The sequence below is a fragment of the Andrographis paniculata genome, unplaced genomic scaffold (genome assembly GCF_009805555.1).
Source record: "Andrographis paniculata isolate CXL003 unplaced genomic scaffold, ASM980555v1 Contig56END, whole genome shotgun sequence".
In the NCBI taxonomy this organism is placed as follows: Eukaryota; Viridiplantae; Streptophyta; class Magnoliopsida; order Lamiales; family Acanthaceae; genus Andrographis; species Andrographis paniculata.
The window spans coordinates 2,857,698-2,885,456 of NW_026137591.1; the positions used below are offsets into that span (position 1 = coordinate 2,857,698).

At 34.6% G+C, this 27,759-nt stretch overlaps 2 protein-coding genes across 3 annotated transcripts; both read right to left on the reverse strand.

Annotated features, from left to right (window-relative positions):
* Positions 1-3,461: 3,461 nt before the first annotated feature.
* Positions 3,462-4,423, reverse strand: LOC127256630 (uncharacterized). The gene is made up of 2 exons (XM_051282739.1): positions 4,330-4,423; positions 3,462-4,177 (listed from the first exon to the last, which is right to left on the reverse strand). Exons 1-2 carry the CDS (start codon positions 4,421-4,423, stop codon positions 3,462-3,464), a joined length of 810 nt encoding a protein of 269 aa, XP_051138696.1.
* Positions 4,424-7,336: 2,913 nt separating this feature from the next.
* LOC127256740 (F-box protein SKIP24) lies at positions 7,337-12,916 on the reverse strand. 2 transcript variants are annotated; one of them, XM_051282888.1, is made up of 6 exons: positions 12,554-12,907; positions 12,286-12,459; positions 11,640-11,802; positions 11,397-11,537; positions 11,149-11,291; positions 7,337-7,793 (listed from the first exon to the last, which is right to left on the reverse strand). In XM_051282888.1, the coding sequence occupies exons 1-5, from the start codon at positions 12,805-12,807 to the stop codon at positions 11,277-11,279; spliced, it is 747 nt and encodes a 248-aa protein (XP_051138845.1). In that variant the 5' UTR covers positions 12,808-12,907; the 3' UTR covers positions 7,337-7,793; positions 11,149-11,276. The 2 variants fall into 2 exon arrangements, with proteins under 2 accessions (XP_051138845.1, XP_051138846.1); XM_051282889.1 differs by lacking the exons at positions 7,337-7,793; positions 11,149-11,291 and having other exon boundaries at positions 11,398-11,537; positions 11,657-11,802; positions 12,554-12,916.
* Positions 12,917-27,759: the final 14,843 nt, after the last annotated feature.

Here is a 27,759-nt window from a genome sequence, read left to right on the forward strand (position 1 = left end):
AAACTCTTAAATTATTTACAATTTAATTTGGATTGTTCTTAATAAAAATTTATTCCCTCCGACTTATTTTCCTTTTTTGTTGGTCTTATCAGAGATGATCCCATTTCTACTTTAAGTAAATTTATTATCTTAAACGTATTTTATTTTTAATTAAATTTCTAACTTTTTACATGTAAGACCCGCTCAAAACTCTTTTATTTTTATGTTTCTCCCCAGTAAACAAATATTTTTATCTATATTTAAAATTCTCATTTTTTATAAAATTAGTTTTAAATTAATTATAAATAAAATAAATATATTTTTTTTATTTATTTGTATTATATAAAATTTTGTTATCTACAAAATGATATTCATATTATATATATTTTATTGAGATATAATTTTAAAAATTTTTAAAATACTAACAATATTATTAATATAAAAAATAATAAAATAATATTATAATTTATTATTAATAACTTACCCATCTATATTATCTAAATATACCGTATTTCAAACCAAATGCGTCATCCTACAGGAGGTAGCACTATTTTTTATAGAATATTATATAAACATATTGTTTAAATTTAAAGTATTTAAAGTTAAATACAAATCAAACGAAACTTATATTTACCGAATTTTATAACTATTATCCAATTAAAATATATTAAAAAAAGTATAAATATTTTTTTATTTTTAAAATTATAAATTTAAATTATTTTCAAATTATTGCTATAAATATTGAAATATATATAATTATTATTATATAAAATACTTCCTCTGTCCAACTAGAAACTATACACATTTCTATTTTGGGACGTCCAATTACAAAGTAAACATTTTATTAAATACCTCACTTTTTTTCAAAAATATCTTTACTTTACACCACATTATTACTTTTATACCAAAAAGTAAGGGCAAAGATGTCATTACACTACTTTTAACTACCGACTATAATTAAAATACTATTATTTTTTAAACACCGCATCAAAAATAAATGTATACTTTCTCCGTGGATGGAAGGAGTATATATTAATTTATTATTGTTATTGTTATTATTATTTTTTTAATTATTTATAAAATATTAAATTTTGATTGTTTTTTATAATTTTAAAATTTATTTTTATTGAATTATAAATATATATCAAATAAGCATACATTGAATATAACTTATAACATAACCATATTAAAAAAATAACTAGAACATGGATCATGGATAGGAACACAATTGTATTTAGAATAAAACTGTGAATACACTTTTTAGGATGGTGTATTCAACATAGATTTTATTGGATTTCATTGGACTTTTAAAATTTGGGTATATTCAATTCATATTTGAAAAAGTCTTTTTTTAAAATTTTAGTGTATTTAACAATCCATATACTTTAAAAATCCATGGATTTTGTTGGATTATTTAATAAAATTATTAATAAATTACAGTCTATAGAATATCTTGTTATATTGTGAGATTTTAATGGATTTTCAAAATTAGTAAAAAGAATACATATTATTTTATTGGAAAAATAGCAAAAAACCCCGCTGTGGTTTACCGAATTTGCTAAAAATCCCCCATAGTCCTAAAACTCCAAAAAATCTACTCGTAGTTTGTAAAACGTTGTAGGAAACACCCTCTCAATTAGGACTTAATGGCAAGTGTCTGTCACGCGCCCAAAATGCGATGTTTGCTTCAGAAAGTCATATATATGAGAGTGAAGTTACAAAAATACCCCCTAGGTTTATTAACTTAAATACGCCCTTTTCTTATTCACATTTCTCTCATTCGCACTGCTTCTTCTTCCTCCAAAAATTGCTTGTCGTTTTCCATCACCTACCACAGCGGCCTCCACCCTTCTGGCGCCGGCGGTTTGTTTCCAAAAACTTCAGGTCTGCCCGTATGTAACAGTAGTTGAATTTAGGTGTATTTTGGGTGTTTTTTAGGTGCGCCAACAGTTTTGTTTTTGGGTGTTTTTTTGTTTTAGTACGATTTTGCCCGTCACTTTTTGATTGTGCTATAGCAATGCGTTTTCTATCGGGAGACTGCAATTTTGGTGAGAATGTTTATCGAATACAAGTTCTGTGTTATCGTTGCCGAGTTTGGGTCTCTTGATTTTTTTTGTAGAAAACGGGTGTCTGCTGGGGGAAATGGATTCTGATAATTTGTTTCTTTGTACTAATGTATTCCAGGAACGGGGTTTATCGCATGGGTGTATACTGCCATGTATGTTTCTTTTTTTAAGCAGACATCTATGAAATTTTCCATCGCAAGTCGCTGGTACTTGATCGCGGCCACTCCATGGCAACAAGGATATCCGCTAATTTGGAACATGCCGCAGGTGCACATATGCTGGTTCAACTCGACAACATGGTTCTGTGCGAAGTGCATAACTTCGTACTTATCGTTGCCGCCCCATGATGGAAAATAGTTGCGGCTAACCGTCCGCACCAGTTCCACCTTTTTCATGATGTTAGGGCACACAATTCCCTCAAATTTTTTGATCCCCGCCTTTTTCTTTTGAATTCGAACCATCAACCTTCGTCGTATCCACTCGAACATATCAATTATAGGTAGGTCCCTTGCCTCCCAAATATAACGATTAAAGGACTCACACATGTTGTTCACGAGTACGTCGCTCTTTGTTTGTACCCGGAAAAAGGCCCGTGCCCAGTGCCGCTGTGGGATCTCACTCAACCATGCGTACGTAGCTTCCCCGGTCCCGGTTGCTGCATCGTACCGCCGAATCTGTCGCAACACTTTCTCATGCTCCTTCAGATTAAATGTGGACGCTGCCTTCCAGAAAAGACGCTTCAATTCCAATCCCTTAAACCGCACTTTGAAGTTGTTGTACATGTGACGCAAACAGAAACGATGTTCTGCTCCTGGCGCTCGTTCTGCAATCGTCTCCACCAAACCTTTCTGACAATCAGATATAAAGGACTATTCCCTTGTTCTAGAATCACCCAATTCCCTCAGCAAACGCTCCAAGAACCAATCCAACGTCTCATACTTTTCAATCTCGACAAATGCAAAGGCGATAGGGTAAATATTTTCATTCGGATCTCTCCCTACTTCCGTAAGTAGCTGCCCCTTATAAATTCCCTTAAGGAAGCAACCGTCAAGCCCTATGATAGTGCGACAGCCTGCTTTAAATCACTCCCTCAAAGCTGCCAAACAATAGTACATTCGCTTAAGCACCGGCGGACTAACCCCCCGATCAACGGACAAAATACAACTGCTGCCTGGGTTGAATTTGCACACTGTCGCACAGTAATCGTAAAGGCGTTTGTATTGTTCTGATATGCTACCCTTGATCAATTTCAAAGCATGTCGCTTCGCCCGGTAAACTTTGTACGTAGTCACCTCAACACGCACCTCCCTCCGAATTTTCTTCTTCAATGAAGGTATAGATATGCCTCGATTATCTGCCACCATATTCTTTTATCCTCCTTCCAAGGTACTTGTAGTTTACTTGTGCATTGATCGACTAGTGTGAACACTGATGGGTACCCTTCAGAGTTTTGATCTGGAAGGTGTCTCCATCCATGATGGATGACGCGTGAATCCTCCAATCACAACCCTTCTTGCATATGGTTGTAACCTTCTTTTTTTCATTCTTTATAAGGTTTATATCCCACCCACGCCATACAGCCCAGTCAATGAGGGCTTGCCTATATTTCAATCGGTTCACCAATTTCATCCCGACTTTCAAATCACAGTCGGATTCCTCCATTTCATCATCCCATTCCTCGTAGGCCGGCCCCCGGGTGTCGTTAGAATCTGCCAGACTACGCAGTACCCTATCCTCCTCGCTTAGTTCATCACTAATCCACCCATTTTTGGTCGTGTTAACCCCCGTCCTGTGATTCCATTCTCCAATCGCCTCAGTTTCATCCGCCAAGTGAGGTTCATCCATTGGTATATCACCCCCACCGGGTTCTGCTGCTCCCTCATCCGTGAGGGAAGTGTCCGAGTGAATTTTTCCTTCCGCATCCTTGTTGTCCCACTCTCCACTATCCGAGATTTGATCCTCGCCATTAGAATTTTCCTCATGGGTTTTCTCTCGTTGACTCTCCCGATAAATCCGCAACTCCTCCCAATATTCGTCAGCATCTATATTGTCATTGTCATCGTCTTCATCATCGTCATTGTCATTGTCTTCATCATCGTCATCGTCACGATCACAATCATCATCATCATCATCTTCATCATCACCGTTATCGTCATCATCATCGTCATTGTCATCGTCATTGTCATTGTCATCGTCATCGCTCGCATCTACACAATGAAACATAACATAAGCAATGTATTCATGTCAAATCCATATGTGAAAAGAAAACATCCACGAAGTTTACCTGCCCCTTTTTCTGCATGCGATTCAGCCTCATACCAACCACGATTGTCCATTCCCTCCGTGTACTCGGTCCACACGAGTACGTCAACACCCATGTACTCAAAATTCTCTTGCGAGTCATCATTTTTCATCATTGTCCTCATCGTCCCCATAGTTTTCCTCTTCCGAGTTTAGAGTTGCAATGCATTTCCCTTTTTGAAATCTTTCTTCATCCTGCGGATCAAATCCATCGGTTAACTCCTCAAATCCGTAGCTTTGAAAACCTTTATTCTTGTTTCCGCACACATCATCCGTTACTCTTTCCTCATGCACGTTTTCACCCTCATGAGCGTCATCACCCCCATCGTCCTCGACACCCTTATCGTCTTCAAAAACATAATTCCTCGGAGTGCTACTTTCCTCCACTCCACGATGCCATTCAAGCAACAAACCTTCGTTAGGCCTCCGTATGTCATGTCCGTAAGCATCACATATGCGCATCGGCAAACCTTTATCCTCGGGATATCTAGAAATTATATTTTTCCCGTAGTGAATTTTAAGCATATTCATAACATCTTCATCGCTCTTAATAGGATACACTGGACCCTTGATATTTGCACTGTGGGGACTATTGGGGCTCCGATGTATGAACTCCACAACACCTGCCCTTCCTCCTGCACGGCAATACATGTTGAAGATCTCACCAAAGTAGAACCTATCCTTATCGATACGTGGGAAACAAACACATCTGCCACCCATGTATCGCTTCGCGGGGCCCTCATACTCGGTATACCCATCCACCCACATATAAATTCTCACAAACTAGTCCATTATGCCGGGGATCACAACAACCTCAAGAACTTGCAATCTGCAGGATAACACACTGAATCTTACAACCAACAACCTCTAACTTTCTACGAAATTACTAAATTTATTCCAGAGATACGACAAAATACACAACAAAAGAGAAAATAAAGTAACTTGACCACAAAATTTTCAATAATATACACATATCTGTGCCCGATGTAAAGTTCACTTTTAACCCAAAATAATACTAGAAAAATATTTTTTGAAATCGTTCCTACTCACGAGCGAAGATGAGAGATTTGAGAAATTTTACCAAATTAAAAAATCGCAAGTAAGCCCTAGAAGGCTTGGGGGTGGGGTAGACGGGGGGGGGGGGGGGGGGGGGGATGGCGACTGTGGTGTCGGAGGGGAAGGATAACGATAGTGTATGAAAGGATGAGCGAAAGGCAACGTGAAACGGCGGGTGGAGGTGGGGCAACGACGGCGTCTCTCTGCTAGTGGGTTTCTTGATTGCGCGACAAGCGACAGTGAAAGAATGAAGGATTTAGGGTAACAATGGAAAATGCTGTGAGAAAATAAAAACGCCAAGTCAAAAATAAAGGTAGGGGCGTAACGGTCTGATAAAGCTAAAATTTAATGGTGTCAATGTGATTTAAAGGGGAGGGAGGCGAGTGTGCAACGTTTTACAAACCATGAGTAGATTTTTTGGAGTTTTAGGACTACGGGGAGTTTTAGCAGATTCGGTAAACCACAAGGAGTTTTTTGTTGTTTTGCCTATTTTATTTATACCATTAATAACTATTTATTATTTTATTATAATAATATCAAGATAAGAAAATTTAAATGTTTAATATAAAAATTACAAATATTTTTAAGTTTTATATATTTGAAATAATATTAAAAATTATATATATAATAACAAATAAACTTGTTCGAATCAAAATTATCACTTTTAATTTTTGGAAATGTCAAATCAAAATTAGATTATATTTGACAATGTTAGTTTATATTTATTACTTTTTAATTATTTTAATTTTAATTTTAATTAATAAAACTTGTAATTTTAATATGATTTTATTTATAAATATATTTTTTTGTATAAAAATTCATATAAATAAAATAACAATTAAATATATTGTTATAAAATAAAAATTAATTATGCTGAATATATATAATATAATAAATCCGATCAAAATAATAATATAACAAAAAATATAGATTTAAAAATATTATTATTAAAATAAAATAAAAATGAGAATAATAATAGATATATTTTTTGAGAACTAATGTACTTTTAATATTTTTGTTAAATATTTGAAATTCTTATATGTGTAATGTATATATTTGAAATTATATAAATTAATAAAAAAAAATATTTAATTCACAAATTTATAAACTCAATCTAATAAAGTCTAGAGAAATTAATAAATAATCCAATCAAATCTATCAAAATTCATATAAATCAATAAACAAAATCAATTAAACTCTGCATAGATTCTATAAAATTTATAAATCCACTCAAATTCACGGACTTTTTAAAATGCAGACAAATTCATTAAAATTCTAATTGAATACATCTGGTAGCTACAATAACACTATAGTTTACGTATTAAGTTGAGACCAAAATTGATATTAAAAAAAAGTCTGATAACAATGGGACAAAAAGTAACTTTCCTCTATTTATGTAAAAAACAAGTCTGCTAACAATGGGAAAAAAAATAACTTTCCTCTATTTATGTAGTTTAGGTTTGTTCCATAGATAATTTTATGCTCTCATGAATCTCAATTAATATTAATTAAAAAAATATAATATATACCCCTCCTTAATGTGTTAAGGTAGTCATTTTTATTTTTTTTGTCGCGTATATATTTTCTTTTTAGTAGTTATGGACGAAACTATTCAATATAAATACTCTTATTTTATCATATATTTATCACTATATCATATGAAAAGAGTGTATTTTATTCTTATCGGTAACACCATAATATCTGCTTAATTGGTAATTGATTAATTAAAATCAAATCATTATATCCCTAATTTTAAGCTCACACTCATTATGTAGCGACACTATATCCATAAATTACAATAGTTGAATTTATTTTTAAACTATATTATTCAATGCTAATAAATTTATTGAATATCTCTATAAAATTCATTCATCATATAAAAAATTAATTGGTCTAAGAATAAATCTGTTCAAGTATTGAACCAAACCAAATAATTCATCATACCCAATATAACATACATAACGCCCAGATTTACCCAAAATACACTCCAAAAAGTGGCTACAACGAAAATAAAAGAAAACGAAAAAAGAAAAGTTGGTTCATCTTTTAAACAATTGACGTAAAGAACCGAGTTGTCTGTACAAAGGAAGAAAAATCACTTTGAAACAAAAAAAATAATAGATAAATAAATCAACTGAAAATATTCTAACTTGGGCACACTTCTCAGATAATCCAGCACAACTGATGAGAAAAGTTGCCGGAAATCATCGGAAAATTGTGGGTTGGGGCTCCACGGCAAGTCACATACTGGACCAGTACCCTAATTCATCAACCCAGAAAGGATCTTTGGAGTCCATAAACGAGATGGTCGAGAGCATCGAGTGGAGAAGACCCGCTATGAGGATGGTAACTATGGCCATGATCGCCAGCAACAACATTACGATTATGTGCCTGCAACAAACAAACAAACAAACAAGAATATCAATGGAATTACATAAAAAAAAATATTCAAAATTCCGAAGATGATTGAATTGATAAGATAAATCCCCTAATGGATGGTAATAATAATCAATGCTAGTATGTTGTTCCATCACAACATAATCTGTAGCCATTCAGAATACACACCAAGCCTAATAATGTCTGTCACTTACCTTCCTCTAGGCATGTTCCACACACACAATCAGATTCACGTGAAGCTTCAGAAACGATATGTTAATGGCTTATAGAGTTGTTAGTGTATTCGTCGTGCACATATATATATATATATATATATAATTTCTGACATAGAGAGAGAGAGAGAAGAAACAGGGGCAGTCTAACAGAATATCTGCGAGAATCTATATAATTTTGCATAAAAGCTTATATTTCAATAACAATATTGATATTCTAAGATATATCATGTCATTAGATCAATTACTACAATCATTGTGCAAAGATATCCCTAAAATATAGGATACACAAATCAACAAACAAGATCATACGTGGACAAGAAGACATATCTCAGACTTGAATCTGAATCAGAATCAGATTACGATGATGATTGGGCAGATCAAAAACCCTAAAATTGCATTCCAAAGATCCCAAACACGTGACCTTCACCTTTTAAACTAGTTTGCACACACCTATCGATCGGTTCAAGCCAATTGTTTTCCCATATTAGCTATAGATACTTCTTTTGTATTATTAGGCCGGAGCTTCCTAGTATTAATATTCTTGTATACTCTTATTTTTATAATATAATTTTCATAATTTTTCTCAAAATTCCAACATAGCCTATTTCCAGACACCACTGTTCATCACCGCCCCAGCCGTCCTCCGTCGACTCAGCAGCCGAAAATTCATCGCCTTCAGCGGCGCGTGGAGCTCACACGCGCCAGACAATCACAGCGACGCCAGAAAACATCACCAGCGCGTGAGGGGCCACCCTGAACGCTGTTTGCCGCCATTTTTCGGCCATCGCCTCGTCTCGCAGTCCTCTACGTTGTGGTCTGATTGAATTTTATTTTCGTCCCATACAGTAATATTTTTTCTTGGTTTGGTTCGCTGTTTCTTGCGCCGTTCATCATCTTGTGATCTTAATATCTTGTTTTGCATATTTTTGATATGGAGCATATGGATGCCTACTCTCCCACTACTATTATTTTGTCCGGAGACAATTATGATATTTGGATGCAGTTTATGAGAAATTTTCTGATTGATAGGAAGTTATGGCGTATTGTCACTGGCGATATCCGGTCACCAGTCTCTCAATCTCCTATTGTGAATATTAATCCTACCTCTCGGAAGAATGCAGATTATGTTGCCAAATTGGAAGATTGGAATTATAAGAATTGTCAAATCCTTACTTAGTTACGCAATACATCTGTACCTGCTATTCAACTACAATTAACTCCTTTTTATACCGCAAAGGAGGTATGGGATTTTCTTGCTGCTTGTTTTCTGACTAAAGATCTTGCTCATTATTATCAGCTTTGGACCACGCTGAGCTCCATCCGATAGCAACCTGGTCAGTCCGTCAATGAGTTTCTTGCATAGGTTCAGCCTATTCGCTATCGTCTTCGACAAGCACAAGTTAGTCAAGACCATCTTGACCTTATTCAGATCCCGATGGCTCTTCGACCTGAATATGAGGCTGTTCGTGCATCACTTCTACATTGACACCCATTGCCTACTCTTGATGCTATTATTCAGGAGATTATATTTGAGGAGACCCGACTCCAATTGGCTAAGACACCGAGTTATGATTCTGCTCTAGCTGTGTTTCGCCAGTCCCGATCTCCAAATAATAAATGTCGAGTTTGCAAGACTTCTTATCACACTTTTGCTACATGTCCAAAGACTAAGTGTCACTTCTGTCGTTTACGTGGCCATATTGCTCTGGCTTGTCCTACCAAATCTCAGCATTCAGGTAGTTCTGCTTCCAGATATTCCGATAGTTCTGCTCCCAGACATTTAGATGGTTCAGCTCCCAAACCTCAGGAGCCCAGTGGCCTTCTTCGACTGCTTCTTCTTCAGTTACAGCTGCTACTACTAATGAGCCTCAGCATTCATCTTACACTATTCACGATATAGAAGCCATTCTTAGACAGGTTATCCAATCCAATTATGCTCTGTTTACCACTTCAAGTACATCTACTTGGTATTTTGATTCTGGTTGTTGTCACCACATGACCTCAAACCCTCATAACTTGTCATCTATGTCTCTTGTCTCCCATTTACCACATATCCATACTGCCAATAGTACTACTATGCAGATTTACCCACAACGGCCTTGCGTGCTCCTTTTCTCTATATCTTCTTGATACATATTGCATTCTCACGTAGCCTTGAATTTTATCTTTGTTGGTCAAGTAGTTAAATAAGGCCTTCCTATTACATTTTCTTCTTGTGGTGTGCAGGTTCAGGTTTCTCATAAGCTTCTCGGGACGGGCTGCAAGGCCGGTTGTTTATTTGAGCTTGAGTCTTTTCGTACCTCTCGCACATATCCCCACTCTGCAGCTCTCACCTCTGATTCATCCTGTCTTCATGGGCATCTTCGTCTAAGTCATGCGTCTTTCGATAAGCTCCGGTCACTTCATACTAAAGGTCTTTTTAAGTCCAGGTCGTTTTGAATCTTTAATTGTGCCGACTGTAAACTTGCAACACCCTACTCTTAGTTTTTCAAAGAGTTCATCTACTGCTATTAAACCTTTTTCTTTAATGCATTCTCATATTTGGGGCCATTCTCCTATTGTGTCTATAAGTGGTTTTCAGTATTATATTCTCTTTATTGATGATTTAACAGTTTACTTAGATTTATTTTTAAAAAAATCGTTTGAATTGCCCACTATATATACTCAGTTTGCCCATATGATTCACATCAATTCTATTTCCTATATGCAACCAGCATATTGAGTTTGATTGTCACTTTATTCGATAGCATGTTGTCAGTGGGGCTGTCCATCTCGTTCCGGTCTCCTCTGCAGATCAGATAGCAGATATCTTCACCAAGTCTCTTATTCTCAGCCGCTTCTGCTTCCGCTTGCTCTGGGACAAACTCAAGTTTGCCTCTACTGTCCCACCCTTATTTTCATAATACAATTTTCATAATTTTCTCTCAAATTCTAACATCCCAAATCATAAATTATGGAAAAACTCAAAAGAAAACACATAATTTTGTTGTCTTTCTTATACATTGACACCCCTCATCAAAATAACATGGCATATATGCATTATCGAGCCCAATATCAAAGTTTTAAAACATAACCACCAAATAATTAGAATTACTGAAGGCAAGATGGAATTGGACGAAGGAATGATCATTTACCTGACTTTAAAAAGTTGACATGGACAGAAAATCTTTTCTTGCTAACTTCTTGCTCGTGATCTCTATGGGCAGTGATGTTTCGAGACATGCTCCACAGATATTTGACATTCACAACTGTTTAAAATTGTTTAATCCTCCTTTATCTATGTCCAAAATGTTGTAGGGGTAAAACATCAACTCGTGAATATAAAAATTTTGTTAAGTGTGTAAAATGTGAGAAAAACTGTGAAGAAAAAAGAAAAATTTACATTCGAGGTATGCTGAAACTTTTTACTTCTGACGATCCGTTCCATTGTCTGGAAACTAGCATTACGAAAATATTCCAGCGGGTGATATTTCACTGAAGCCAACTGTTCCTCAGCTTCATGAAGCCTTCTTTTTTCTAGGCGCTGCAATGAGGAATTGAGAAAATCAATCATTATTCTGTCGGAAGTTCAGTTTATATAAGTAGCAGCCTCTTAGAAGAATACACATGCTGCCTCATAACTTACGAGCGCCTTATCAAAACCTGCAATCTGTTGTTTGCAAAGACTGATCTCCATCTCAAGAGCATTAATCCGAAATTCAACAGGCACATTGCTTTGCTGAATCATCTCTTTTTGTTTGCCCCTAATAACCTCTGGCTGCCAAACGTTCATAGCAACCGAAGCTTGCCTGACAGTATCACATGTGTGTGTAAATCACAGGAAGACAGTCATGAAAAAGATATAATCATATTAGAATAACTATAACAACTGGAAGAAGGAAAAGGGTAAAATTGAATCAAATGAAATCATAACAAACTGCATTTGGAACAGCAGCCTCGGCACCCACAAAGAAGAATCGTTGGGTTCAAATTATTCCATTCAAAACCTCTTCAGAAGTTAAACTGAAATCAAATTTCAAAAACAAATTTCTAATATCATATCATATACACATAATAAGCTTTTTAGATACAATTTTCCTCCTTTCCTAGCAATAATTGGGAAAAAAATATCATGAAAATTTTCTCTACCATATACAAAATTCTCAATTCATTTCAACAAGGAAAATATGCAACAGCACCAGAAGATGTTCATATAAACATTTCACAACATCAGAAAGTACACAGAAATGCCTCCTGTAAAAAGTATATAAAGATAGACTTGTTGCGAATACCTGGCCTTACGCAAATTCCGTAACTCAGCAACCACCATATTCAATTTCTCTTTCTCCTCCGAAGACTGGAGCTCCAAATCCCGAATTTTCCTCAGACGCTCAGCTACTTCACTCTCCATTCTCAGAACAACTCTTCGACGCGCCAGGCGGTTTTTTTCCCTGTCCTTCTCATACCTACAGCAGTTGTTCTTTTAATCGTCGGGCTTCCGAATCCCCACTTATAACAACAATCCCTAAAAATAAAGGCGAAATCGAGCGAAAATATAACCTGATCTTGTAGAGGCTCTTAAACTTGCCGCTTTGAATTGAAGACGAGATGCTTCCGTTCTCCCTTTTTAAATCGTCGGCGGACAAAGAAAAATCGGTAAGGAGAAGAAACGACCAGAGAGAATCTTCGGAGGCAAGTCGACGGAGACGGCGGCAGCTTATGGAAAGCGAGCAGAGGTCTCTGTATTGTAGGGATTTGGTTTCGATGCCGATATCCATTACCGTTCTCCACATCTCGTCCGGCAGCGCCGACATAGCGTTCGGGATTTTTTGGGTCGACCTGAATCTTCGTTAAAGAACAAATTGACCATGTATTTAAAAATACAGACATATATGATGGGTTGGGAAAATAATACCAAAAATTTTGGTGTTACGATATCATATTTTATTTTGATTTTGGGTAATGATAAATGTATAAAATTTCGATATAGCCATATGCAATTATCATATCGTTTATGAAAAAATTAAGAATTGTTATATAATATATAATAATATTATATAGTGATGATAAATATAGATATATGTATGTATATATTATGTTATGTATAATATTTATATATATTAATATGGAGAGAGAAACAAGAGAGGGAGAGAGGCATTGATTGCTTGCATCCATCATTCAATTAATACATATGGGTATTTATAGGGAAAATAAAAGTACAAAAATGGCCACGAAGCATCCACACCATATGTACGTATATACTATGTAGTTTACAATACTTTCCCTTGGATGCTTTATACAAAGAATGTGTCTCGTTAAAACCTTATTATGAAAAAATCCTGCGGAAAAAAATCATAGTGAAGGAAAAAGAGTACATTATTCTTGTATTAATGTGCTCCCCCTGTTTTGGACTTTATTTGATGTCTTTCATTCGACGCATTCCAATTCCTTGCACCAGTTTGTTGAATGTTGCAGTCGGTAGCGCCTTCGTAAATAAATCTGCAAAATTTTCAGACGATCGAATTTGTTGCACATCAATTTCACCACTTTTCTAAAGATCGTGAGTGAAAAAGAACTTTGGAGATATGTGCTTTGTCCGATCGTCTTTAATATATCCTCCCTTTAATTGAGCTATACAAGCTGCATTATCTTCAAATAATATTGTAGGAGGTAATACACCATCAGAAATCAAGCCACAATTTTCTGAACATGATGAGTCATAGACCTCAACCAAATGCATTCATGACCGGCTTCGTGAATTGCTAAAACCTCAGCATGATTTGAAGAAGTTGTTGTTATCGTTTGTTTAGCAGATCTCCAAGAGATTGCGGTTCCACCACAAGTAAATAAATAGCCAGTTTAAGATTTTGCTTTGTGCGGATCAGACAAATAACCAGCATCAGCATAACCAGTTAATTCATTTCGAAATTCACTCGAATAAAATAAACTGAGGTCATGAGTTCCCTGAAGATAACGAAAAATGTGCTTGATACCATTCCAATGGCGCTTTGTGGGGGATACGCTAAACCTGGCCAGTAGATTTACTGAAAAAGATATATCTGGCATGGTACAATTTGCAAGGTACATTAATGCGCCAATAGCGCTGAGATATGGTACCTCGGGGCCAAGTATTTCTTCATTTTCTTCTCTTGGCCTAAATAGATCTTTACTAGGATCAAGGGATCTGACCACCATTGGTGTACTCAGAGAGTGAGATTTATCCATATAAAATTGTTTTAATACCTTCTGGGTATATTTGGATTGATGGATAAATATTCCATTGTTCGCATGATCCATTTGTAAACCCAGACAATATTTTGTCTTTCCAAAATGTTTGATCTCAAATTCTTTCTTTAGATATTCAACTGCAATTTGGATCTCTTCAGGAGTTCCAATTAAATTGAGATCATCAACATATATAGCAATAATGACAAAATTTGATCCATTTTTCTTTATAAAGACACATGGGCATATTGGATCATTAGTATAACCTTATTTTATTAAACATTCGCTCAGACGGTTATACCACATTCGCCCCGATTGTTTAAGTCCATACAATGACTTTTTCAATTTGATGAAATATGATTCCCTTGGGTTTAATTTGTATGCTTCGGGCATGTTGAATCCCTCAAGAACTTTCATATAAATATCAGTTTCCAATGAGTCATAAAGATATGCAGTGACTACGTCTAAAAGACGCATATCAAGTTTTTCTCGCACTGCTAGGCACACAAGGTATCTAAATGTTATTCCATCAACAACTGGAGAGTACCTTTCATCAAAATATACTCCAGGCCTTTGTGAGAATCTCTGAGCTACAAGACGGGCTTTATATCTCACAATTTCATTATGCTCATTTCTTTTTCGTACAACCACCCATTTGTATCCAACTGGTTTTATACCATCTGGTGTTTGAACAATTGGTCCGAAGACCTCTCTTTTGTTTAATGAGCCAAGCTCTGATTGAATCGCATTTTTCCATTTTGGCCAGTCATTTCTTTGTCGACATTCATAAACCGATTTTGGCTTTGAATCCTCGTTTTCTTCTATTATATCAAGTGCTAAGTTGTATACGAAGGCATTATCAATAATTGCCTCTTTACGGTTCCAACATTTTCTTGAAGTAACATAGTTAATTGAGTTTTCAATAATCTCATCATGTTCTTCAAGATCGTGCTCTTCTTGAGCAATTATTTCAGGATTGACTTCCTCATTAGATTGAAGTTTGTCAATGTCATTCCTGATATTTTCATGATTATCATCATTAATTCCTCTTTTCTTCCGAGGATGTTTGTTTTTGGAACCGAGTGGTCTACCACGCTTTAAGCGTGTCGCTGATTCATTAGCACTTGTAATTTGTCTATCAGGGACAATTATTTTAGCCGGAGCATTAGCAGCTTGGATATATGATCGAGTGACTTTGCTCGAGTCATTGAATGCATCCGGTAACTGATCTGCAATATTTTGCAAATGTATAATGCGTTGAACTTCTAGTTCACACTGCTTTGTACAAGGATCACAAAAATTCAATGGGATTTTCCAATTAATATCCCTTTTCGGTTCCTTTTTGTCTCCCCCTAATGTCAGAAAATATGATTCGTCAAAATGACAATCTGCAAATCTTGCAGTGAATAAATCACCCGTCATAGGCTCAAGATATTTTATAATTGACGGCGATTCATATCCGACATAAATGCCCAATCTACGTTGAGGACCCATTTTTATACGTTTGGGGGATGGAATAGGAACATAAAGAGCACACCCAAAAATACGTAGATGAGATATATTTGGTTCGTGACCAAATACTAACTGCATTGGGGAATAGCTATGATAGCTTGTCGGCCTCATTCTTATAAGTGTTCCTGCATGTAAGATTGCATGCCCCCAAGCTGAAACGGGCAACATAGACCTCATCAGTAATGGTCTAGAAATCAATTGCAATCTTTTAATAAGTGATTCTGCCAAGCCATTTTGTGTATGAACATGAGCAACTGGGTGCTCTACATTAATTCCAATCGACATACAATAATCATGAAATGCATTCGATGTATATTCACCAGCATTATCCAGACGTATAGTCTTAATTGGATTATCGGGGAATTGTGCCCGTAATTTAATAATTTGAGCAAGCAATCTCGCGAATGCCATATTGCGAGTAGATAATAAACAGACATGTGACCATCTGGTAGATGCATCAATAAGCACCATAAAATATTTAAATGGCCCACATGGTGGGTCTATTAGTCCACATATATCCCCGTGTATTCTTTCCAAAAATGTAGGTGATTCAATCCCTACTTTAGCTGGCGATGGCCTGTCTATCAATTTTCCCTGAGTGCAGGCAACACATGTTAACTCATTTGAGTTTAAAACTTTTTGATCTTTTAATGAATGGCCATGCAAATTCTCAATTATTCGCCTCATCATTATACTGCCAGGATGCCCAAGGCGATCATGCCATATTTGAAAATCGGTAGTCTTTTGATCTACCGTGAGGTGTGTTTCAACAATTCCTAATCTGGCATAATATAAGACAGTAAAGAGTGAGGATAATCTCTCAATGATGCATTTCCTTTTATCAATGATATTGGCGATCAATAAAAATTCACCATCGATATCACTCATAGTCTCAATGTGATAACTATATTTCCGAATGTCATGAAAGCTCAGTAGATTTCTTTGAGCTTTAGTAGCCAACAGTGCATACTGTATCACAATTTTCGTCCCCGCGGGGAGAAATATAATGGCTTCTCCAGAGCCTTCAATTAATTTTGCACTGCAACTTATTGTATTCACATTCATTCTTTCCCTTTTCAAATGGGAAAAATATTTTTCGTGTTTCAATATAGTATGTGTCGTTGCACTGTCAATGAAACACATATTTGCATCATTTTGATTGGCATCCATTTAACCTTCAAATATAAATACCGCAGTATTAATAAACGCAGATATAAGTATTACAAAATGCATTACAAAAAGGTAATATGCGATAATTTAAATATTACAAAACATAATGTAAAATGACATAATATGTCTATCACTGGGAGTTTGCTAGATCTACGACAAAATCCGCTATATCAAGATGCGTTGTGTCGTAATCCAAAAGATCATCATCGGGGTCGTCATCGTTATCAAAATGATTAGTCTCGACCTCCTTCCCCTTTTTCTGTAGTGAGGCTTGATAAAGATCGGCTAGGTGTTTGGCTGTTCTGCAGGTATTGGCCCAATGGCCTTCAATGCCACACCGATTACAACTGCCGATTTGCCTCTTTCCCTGTTTAGCCTTTTCGGCTATATCCCCATGTTGGGGTTTACTCTGCATCCTGTTAACGTCAAAATTGCGGCGATTTTAGGGGGTATATCGACCGCGTTGACTCTCACGACCGTGACCACGTCCACGACCTCTACTACGTCCTCGGCCTCATTCAGAAAATGTCACGTTCGCTTCAGGGAACGGACTGGAACCAGTGGGCCGGGACTAATGATTTTTCATCAGTAACTCATTATTTTGTTCAGCTAATAAAAGACATGCAATGAGCTGTGAGTACTTTTGAAAGTTTTTCTCACGATACTGCTGTTGCAGCACAACATTCGAAGCATGAAAGGTAGAGAGAGTCTTCTCTAATTTATCATTCTCAGTAACATTTTCTCCGCAGAGTTTCAACTGAGATGTAATCTGATGGATAGCAGAGTTGTACTCTGTAACAGTTTTAAAATCCTGCAACCGCAGGTTAAGCCAATCTTGTCGGGCTTTAGGGAGAGTGATATATTTCAAGTGCCCAAATCTCTCCCTCAATTCATTCCACAAATCAAGTGGATCTTTCACCGTCAAATATTCAAACTGTAGAAGAATGTCCAAATGATGACGGATGAAAATAATAGCCTTAGCCCGACCTTGACTTGTAGCCGTATTTTCACTGGCAATTGTATGAACAAGGCCCATTGAAACCAGATGCATTTCTACATCCAGGGACCAAGTCAGAAAATTGTTGCCGGTGAGAGATAGAGGTTTAAAAGAAATTTTGCAAGATTTTCCATAGTGTAGAAAATAGATAATATAGATAGTATAAAAATAAAACTTACCAAAAATAAAATAGGCAAGAGCCCTCGTGCTGATAAAATGTTATATAATATATAATAATATTATATAGTGATGATAAATATAGATATATGTACGTATATATTATGTTATGTATAATATTTATATATTAATATAGAGAGAGAAACAAGAGAGGGAGAGAGGGATTGATTGCCTGCATCCATCATTCAATGAATACATATGGGTATTTATAGGGATAATGAAAGTACAGAAATGGCCACAAAGCATCCACACCATATGTACGTATATACTACGTAGTTTACAACAAGAATCCATTAATTTTATTTCCAAAAAATCAAACGAAATACAAAATATTTGAATTTGGGAGGTTAAGCCCCAAATTACCCATAATATACAAAATCGATACAAACACAAGTAAATGGCGACAATCACAATCGAATTGGCTTAAAACCTTGACCTAAACCAACAAATAGTCCCCGCAGACAAGAATGGAAAGACTCGCAAAAAATAGTGGAAAAAAAAGTCTAATACAAATAATTATATATTAAAATTAAAATTACTAATTAACTTAATTAAAATTAAAAATTATTAAAAATTAAAAATATGATTATAGTGAATTTTTTAAAAAGAAAAAAAATATATGAGATGTGAAATATATTATGGTGTGTTTGTTTGGGGACTTGGATTTTTTTTCCACTATTCATTCAATTTTTTCCTCCGAAAACATCAAATCAAACATCTATTTTTTATTTTTTTTATTATACTAAAAATCAATTTTATATTCAAAACATCATATCAACACCTATTTATATCACATCATACAATTATTTAAATTTAAAATTTTTACTATTTAAATCCAAACTCAAAATCCGAACCTCCAAACAAATGGAGAGAGTGATATAATACTAAATATATGTTGATATATATATATATATATATATGTGTGAGAGAGCATAATACATATATATTAATACAGTTAATTCTAGCAGGGCTGTCATGCAAAAACATTAAAAAAAAAAATTAATAAAATGTTAATATTAATAAAAGACTTTTAGACTTTTAATTAAAACATTTTATTTATACTATCATAAATAATTGGATTATCATTGATATATTTTATTAATAATAATTAATTATAAATAAAGATATAATTATTAATATGGGGAATATTAATTCTATAGTTTATTAATATGTTATTGTATATATAGGGTGTATTTGGTTATGAGATTCTACTCAAAATCTATTTTTTTATACAATTTTTTTTTTTCAAAAAACATCTAATTAAACATTTATTTTTTTATTTTGTTATTATATTCTTATGTTTCATATAATTTGTTTTTATTTTCTATTTTTGTTCTCTGAAAATATAATTATACACTTTAATCTCATTTTTAAGTTTAAATTTTATATATATATTTTTTAATTTTAAGTAAACTATTTAGTTATCTTAAATCTTAATCTACAATTATTTTTACTATACAATAATTATTTTTACTAATACACTTCTTAATTACTTACTAATTACACTTTACCTAAATTTTTGTATTTGCAGTAACATGCCCATATTACATGGGACAGATGAAGTACTAAATATCAATTTTACATTTAAAAAAATCACATCAATGTCTATTTATATTATGATATCGTACAATTATTCCAATTCAAAATTTTTACTTTTCAAATTTCAACTCAAAATACAAACTCCCAAACAAACACACTCATAGTTTATTAATTCATTATACATCCACAGCGACAGCCGCCCACACAAGGTTTTTCTTCCTCCCTCATCTTTTACCCACCATCCCCACTTCCACCTTGTTGCTCCATCACCGTCTCTACTCTCCACTAGGTTAATATATATATATTTTTAAAATAAATAATACAATCTATCGGTTCAAACCGAATACTCTCCATTTTCGATTTTATTACAGAAAGGACAGATTAAGCTATATGCTATCTCAATAACAATTTCCATTTTCAATTTTCTAACCTACAAAAATCTTACTTAAAAATTTGAATCCGGATGGCTTAAGACCGATTTTACTTCAGTGAAAGAACAAAGTTCAAAATAACCGTGAAAGTAATGTTGTTTTTTATGCTATCAGAGTCTTACCATGTTCTAATGACTAAGCATCTTGCTTTTATTCACGAATGTATAATTTTATTTTCATTGAAGAAGAATAACAAAACATTTAATAACAACAAATTTTATTCATAATCACAGGAAAACGATACATTGTCAGAAAATAAACACAAGAGAAAAGACATCAGGAAGCTCTTCCAACAAATCTTCATAGAACATCATCGCCATAGATAGAAATTTCAGAAGTAATACTGGTGAAGAACAATAACATGAATTTTTTTTTTTCTTTTCTTCAACAACCTCCAGATATCAATCATTTGCATTAATCAGCGGTTCTTCTTCCAGAAGAATTTTGCTCACAGATTGCTTCCCATAGTATGGAATATTCCCGCTTCAATAACTCTAATATATATTTTTTAAAAATCAGCATGTTCAATCCTCGAGTCCTCGTACATGGTTTTTAAACTCTTTGGAGAATGAAACACTGCCCATTCTTTTTGAAGGATGAGTTGTTTTCTTGGAGTACCGGCCATTATTTTAGAAAATAAGATTAATTATTATTGTTCACAAAATAATGAATTTATAGACATTTAAATTTTTATTTTTTATTTTTTTTTAAATTCATATTGACACCTATTTTCATGTTCACACCTATTTGCAAAATTGAAATTCGATTTAATACTATACAAGTTCCTATGGTTGTATTTAATATGTTATGTATAGTTTCATAAAACATTAGATATTATGTGGAAAAAATTGAACAGTTGTATTTAATTTATAATTTTGATATTATTTTTTTCAATCAATGGATAAGTTTTTATTTAACAAAATATTTTATATATTTTAGTGAAAAAAATGCTATTATATAAAATATTTAATTGAATATGTTAAAATATTTAATATTAAAGTATCATACTACATATATGTCTTAATCCAAAAATGGCTACTAAAAATGACATAAATACCCATATGTTATAATAACCAGATACGAGACACATAAATGCTATGTAGTGTGTATGCTTTTATTTCCTTCAGCGTAGGGTTTTTGTGTATAAATACGGACAAGAATGAAATGAATTGTAGACCCCCTCATTCTCTCAATTCCTCTCTTACCTCTCTCTAATTAATACTCTCTCACACACACACATGCCTATACATCCATACACACACTGCTTACATTATACATATATCTACTGCAGTTATATATATATAATTTATATACACAATATATATAATATAATATACAATATAAAATAGTGGTTAGCGATAGAAATAATTAATATTTCTATTAGTTAATCCTATAATAATATTACAACACGTTATGAACACGATTATATATTTTATTTTTCGCAAGGTAATATTTTATATTTTATCTGTTTATTATGTCTAACTTTGCGAAACAGGAATTTCTCCCTCTCCTCGTTTCTGGCCAAAATTATATGGCATGGGTTCGCGATGTTAAAATGCATCTGGCATCAATGGGTTTGGATAATACCATTGCCCGGGATAAAAACTCCCCGAGCCAAGATCGTGCAAAGGCCATGATCTTTTTGTGTCATCACATCGATGAAGCACTGAAAATGCAGTATGTCACGCTGGAATCCCCACTTGAATTGTGGAAGTGATTGAAAGAAAGATATGATCATTTGAGGTTGACATTGTTGCCAAGGGCACGAAACGAATGGCAAAGCCTACGGCTTCAGGATTTTAAAACAGTTCAAGAATATAATTCTGCCATGTTTAAAATAACATCACAGTTGCGCCACTGTGTCGAAAATATATCTGAATCTGATATGATGGAGAAAACTTTCTCCACTTTTCATGCATCTAACATGGTTTTGCAGCAGCAATATGCAATACAACCGGCAAATCTGGTGTGTGGTCGTGGGCAAATCAGAAATCAACGAATTGATCACGATCGAAATCAGAATCGCGGACGGGGCCAGACAAACGCATACAGTCACAATAATTATCAAAACAGGCCCCGATATGTGCCAAATCGGCGTATAATGACAGAAGGCCGTAGACCTCAACAAATGTTCAACACCGGGAGAAACAGAAACAATGACGAGGAATGCACCCGGTGTGGAATCAAAGGCCATTGGGCCTATGTTTGTCGCACAGCCAGTCACTTGGCTGAACTGTATCGGGCCTTAAAAGAAATGCAAGGAAGAATTGCCCCCGAAATAAATAATGCTGCCCACGATGACACATTTGACAATGTGATGGATGAAAATATCACGCACCTGAATGCCGATGATTTGCTTGACATAGCTGATGATGTTAAATGATGACAAGTTGTTGTATCTCTTTTGTTGTTTTACTACTTGTTGCCCCCTTTTTGTATTACCCCCTATAATATAAGTCTATTTTTATTATGTTACTAATACATGTCTTTTATTATTTTTACCTTCTTGCAAAAATATGGATGCCAAATATTTTGGAGCCAATAACATCTGCCTTATCGACAGTGCTACGACTCACAACATTCTGAAAAACAAAAGTTATTTCTCCTATCTGAATATGGGAAAGACCACAATTGTTACTATCAGTGGTGTATAAAAAATTATTGAAGGCTCAGGAAAAGCTACTGTATTTCTCCCAAAGGGGACAAAATTGGCAATTGAAAATACCTTGTTCTCAAGCAAAGCTCGAAGGAATTTACTGAGCTTCACTGATATTCGGAAAAATGGGTATCACATTGAAACATTAAATGAGGCAGAAAATGAGTATCTCCTGATTACTCAGATTGTGAATGGCAAAAGAATTGTGAAAGAAAAATTGCCATCATTTTCTTCCGACTTATATTATTCAAAAATCAGTGCCATTGAAACATATCACCTAGTAGACAAAATGACTACTATCGAATTTAAAACTTGGCACGATCGACTTGGGCATCCTAACAATGTAATGCTGAGGCGAATTGTTGAAAATTCATATGGCCACTCATTGAAAAAGAAAAATATTTTAAGTCCGAATGAATTTTCTTGTGCTACCTGTTCCCAAGGGAAGTTAATAATCAGACCATCTTCAACAAAGGTTGGATTTGAATTCCCAACTTTTCTGGAAAGAATTCAGGTGATATTTGTGGATCAATAGATCCACCTTGTGGACCCTTCAAGTACTTTATGGTACTAATTGACGCGTCAATGCGATGGTCACACGTATGTCTGTTATCTACTCACAATCTAGCTTTCGCTAGACTACTTGCACAAATAATTAAATTGCGAGCACAATTTCCAGATCACCCGATAAAGAAAATACATCTAGATAATGCTGGAGAGTATTCATCACATACATTTGATGATTATTGCATGTCAATTGGGATTACTGTGGAACATCCTGTTCCCCATGTACATACGCAAAATGGCCTCGCTGAATCCCTTATCAAAAGATTGCAATTAATTGCTAGACCATTATTGATGATGTCTAAACTTCCTGTATCATGTTGGGGACATGCTATATTACATGCAACAACCATCGTTAAATAAGGCCGACAAGTTATCACTGTTATTTCCCTACTCAATTGGTATATGGAAAAATACCAAATATATCTCACCTGCGAATATTTGGGTGTGTTGTTTATGTGTCAATTGCGCCACCTCAACGCACGAAAATGAGACCTCAAAGAAGGTTGTGTATATATGTCGGGTATAAATCACCCTCGATTGCGAAATATCTTGAACCAACAACGGGTGATTTATTTACTGCAAGATTTGCATACTGTCATTTTGATGAATCTCATTTCCCGATATTAGGGGGAGACAGTAATCAACTGAACAAAGAAATTTCATGGAAAATACCACTTGAATTTGATCCTCGTACGAAACATAGTGAACTTGAAGTTCAAAGAATTGTGCATTTGAGAAAATTGCAAACTAATTGCCTGATGCTTTCGATGATACTGCCAGAGTTACAAAATCATATATTGCAGCAATAAATGCACCAACTAAAATAAATATCCCAGAAGCGAAGGTGCCGAGTGTTAATGAGCATAATGCCCGCGTAAAACGTGGTAGACCGTTGGGTTCAAAGGATAAGAATCCACGAAAGAAAAAATTGTAAATACTGGTGAAGAGATCAACAATGATCAGATACTTGAAAAGGTCAGTACAACCCCTGAAGAGGTTGATACTAAAAATTCTGATGAAAGTGTGGATGAAGTTACAGGAACTTCTGTTAACTATACCGCCAGTGGAAAATATTGGAACAAAAAGAAAACGAATATTGATAATGCATTTGCATATTCTATAGCACTCGATATAATGAAAGATGACGAGGATTATGAGCCAAAATCAGTTGATGAATGTCGGCAAAGAGATGATTGGGCAAAATAGAGAGACACAATTAAGTCTGAATTGGACTAATTGAATAAATTGCAAGTATTCGGACCTATAGTCCAAACACCTGAAAATGTGAAACATGTTGGCTACAGATGGGTGTTTGTAAGAAAAAGAAATGAAAATAAAGATATCACAATATATAAAGCATGGCTTGTAGCCCAGGGTTTTTTCCAGAGACCGGTGTGATACCCGAGTTTCTCACTACTCATTGGCCAATATATATTTCATATTTTAGTTGCTGGTAAATTACTTATATGTTAATTTGTGGTAGTATAAATATACTTCATGAGTTGCATACATTAGTTTATTTGAGTATTAATTGTTTAATTATATGTTCTATTTATATTATTTAATGTGTTAATTTATATTTAGTTGAGTATAATTCATAGTTTGAGTGTACTTTGTATTATTTATATGTCACTTGTGATGTTAGGTTATTTATTTTACTATTGAATGTTAAATTGTTTATAATTTGGTATATGTTTTACCTGTTTATTAATAAGAAAATATTATTATAATTTATCTGAGATTCTCGTAGGATACAAATAGGTTGGGTAAAATATTTGGATATTAGTGGTATAAATTAAATATAGATCACTTGAAAATTAATTGTAGTAATTAAATAAAAAGTAAAATAAATAGAATAAATAAATAAATAAATAAGTAAAATAATAGTAATGATAATAATAATAATAATAATAATAATAATAATAATAATAATAATAATAATAATAAAAAGTAAAGTAAGGCGATGGGGCGAGGTAATAATCCCCACCCCCACCTCATCCATATCAATTCAATTGCAGAAGAATAGGGAGAAAGGCAATGCGAAGAAAAAAAAAAAACCTTTTTACGTCGAATTCGTTAAAAGCCTACTTCAGGTATTTTTTTTCGTATTCACGAATTATTGCTATTTTTACTAAGTAGATGAAGTTTTGAGTATAAATAATTATTTAGTAAATTGGGGTAATATTTGTAATTAATTGTTGTTAGATATGATACTGGAATCGTGAAAAGGGCTGTAAGAGTTAGGTTATTGATGTTTTTGGCGAATTTCAAGTAAGTAGAAATTCATTTGCAACTACAATGCATAAATATATTATTTTTTGAGTTATATATGTTTGATTGATAATATGTGAATATCAGAAAACTGCAATATGTGATTAATATTCTGTGATTATGTGGTTTGAGCCTGCGAGCTCCGTATATAAATTAGTTTCAGCCTGTGAGCTCTGTATGTGATATGGTTGAGCCTGTGAACTCTATATTTGATGTTGAAGGAGTCAGTGAGCTCCAAAATTGATGTGGTTTGAACCAGTGAGTTCAATAATATCTGTATATTGTGAAATATGTTACATTGCATTTTCATTAAGCATGCATATAATGCATTGAAATGATATAAGATGGTTTTACTACGTTAGACCATTGACTATACACCGAGGGCGGGAGAGGCGACCTGGGAAGAAGCGACCTGAGGAAACCTGGTGTAGGCCAGCGTCTATTGTGATTTTACATACAATGCATAAACAATGCATAAACAATGACAAAGAAAGATGCAGAAGAAAATCCAGTTGTCACCGGTAAGCTTTCTATCTTCGGTACTTTGACTTATGTGTTATTTAATTCTGGGGCTACACATTCTTTTGCATCCACGGAGTATGTGAGAAAACTGGGTAGAACACCTAACTTAATTGAGGCTAAATTCGATGTAATGATTCATTCCGATGATACAAAACAAACAAATCAGATCCTGCGAGGATGTGTTATTCCTATAAAAGGTAGAGAATTATATGCTGATTTGATCGTGTTGGACATGAATGATTATGATGTGATATTTGGTATGGATTGGTTATCGAAATATGGTGCTACAATCGACTGTCAGAAAAAGAGTATTGTATTTCAGTCTAAAGGTGAAGAACCATTTTCTTTTATCGGGATGAAGAAGCGTTTCAAATTTCCTATAATATCAGCTGTTAAGGCACAAAGATTACTGAAAAGTGGTTGTGAAGGCTATTTGATAAGTGTGATGGGTGTCGAGGGGAAACAATGTCCTACTGTTGGTGATGTGCCAGTAGTGCGAGAATATCCTAAGGTATTTCCAGATGATCTTCCAGGGCTACCACTAGATCGCAAAATTGAATTTCTGATTGAGCTACAACTTGGAGTGTCACCTATTTCTAAATCACCATATCGCATGGCGCCAAATGAATTGAAAGAACTGAAAGTACAACTGCAAGAACTACTAGATAAAGGTTTCATTCGTCCTAGTTTCTCACCTTGGGGAGCACCAGTCTTGTTTGTTTGAAAGAAAGACGGCACGTTGAGGATGTGTATCGATTACCGAGAATTGAACAAAATCATGATCAGGAATAAATATCCTTTACCCCGAATCGATGATTTATTCGATCAGCTACAAGGTGCGACTATCTTTTCGAAGATTGATTTGCGATCTAGGTATCATCAATTGAAGATAAAGGCAGAAGACATTCCCAACACAACATTCAGTACGAGATACGGGCACTATGAATTTCTAGTAATGCCATTTGGACTGACAAATGCCCCAACAACGTTTATGGATCTAATGAATCGGGTGTTCAAAGACTTTCTAGACAAGTTCGTTATTGTATTTATTGACGATATTTTGATTTATTCCAAGACTGAAGAAGAGCATGCGATGCATCTGAGGAATATGTTAGAAGTTCTGAAAGAGAAACAGTTGTATTCAAAGTTCAAGAAATGTGAATTCTGGCTAGATCGAGTTGTATTCTTGGGACATATGATATCGGGAGCAAGAATTTCAGTTAACCCAAGCAAAGTTGAAGCCATTAATAACTGGCCACAACCTACAAATCCATCAGAAGTACATAGTTTTCTCGGACTGGCAGGATATTACCGTAGATTTGTGGAAGGCTTCTCTAAGATTGCTTCTCCTATGACACAATTGACCAGGAAGAATGTGATATATAAATGAACAGAATCATGTGAACAAAGCTTTCAAGAATTGAAGAGACGATTGACATCAGCTCCTATCTTAGCAATCCCAACCACGACTGGAGGTTTTAAAGTTCACAGTGATGCTTCGAAGAATGGTCTCGGGTGTGTATTGATGTAGAACGATAAAGTGATCGCTTATGCCTCTCGACGGTTGAAAGAGTACGAAAAGAACTGCCCTACACATGATCTGGAGTTAGCAGCCGTAGTGTTTGCGCTCAAAATCTGGAGACATTATTTTTACGGTGAACGTTGCGAGATCTATACCGATCAAAAGAGTCTGAAATAT

What these genes read in the sequence shown, in the direction of transcription:
- LOC127256740 (XM_051282888.1), bottom strand. Translation starts at nt 12,807, where the DNA reads ATGTCGGCGCTGCCGGACGAGATGTGGAGAACGGTAATGGATATCGGC. An exon ending in AAGAGCCTCTACAAGATCAG is followed by an intron (nt 12,460 to 12,553) that starts GTTATATTTTCG and finishes CAACTGCTGTAG; the next exon opens with GTATGAGAAGGACAGGGAAA. An exon ending in CGGAATTTGCGTAAGGCCAG is followed by an intron (nt 11,803 to 12,285) that starts GTATTCGCAACA and finishes TGATACTGTCAG; the next exon opens with GCAAGCTTCGGTTGCTATGA.
- LOC127256630 (XM_051282739.1), bottom strand. Translation starts at nt 4,423, where the DNA reads ATGGGTGTTGACGTACTCGTGTGGACCGAGTACACGGAGGGAATGGAC. An exon ending in GCATGCAGAAAAAGGGGCAG is followed by an intron (nt 4,178 to 4,329) that starts GTAAACTTCGTG and finishes GTGATGATGAAG; the next exon opens with ATGATGATGATGATGATTGT.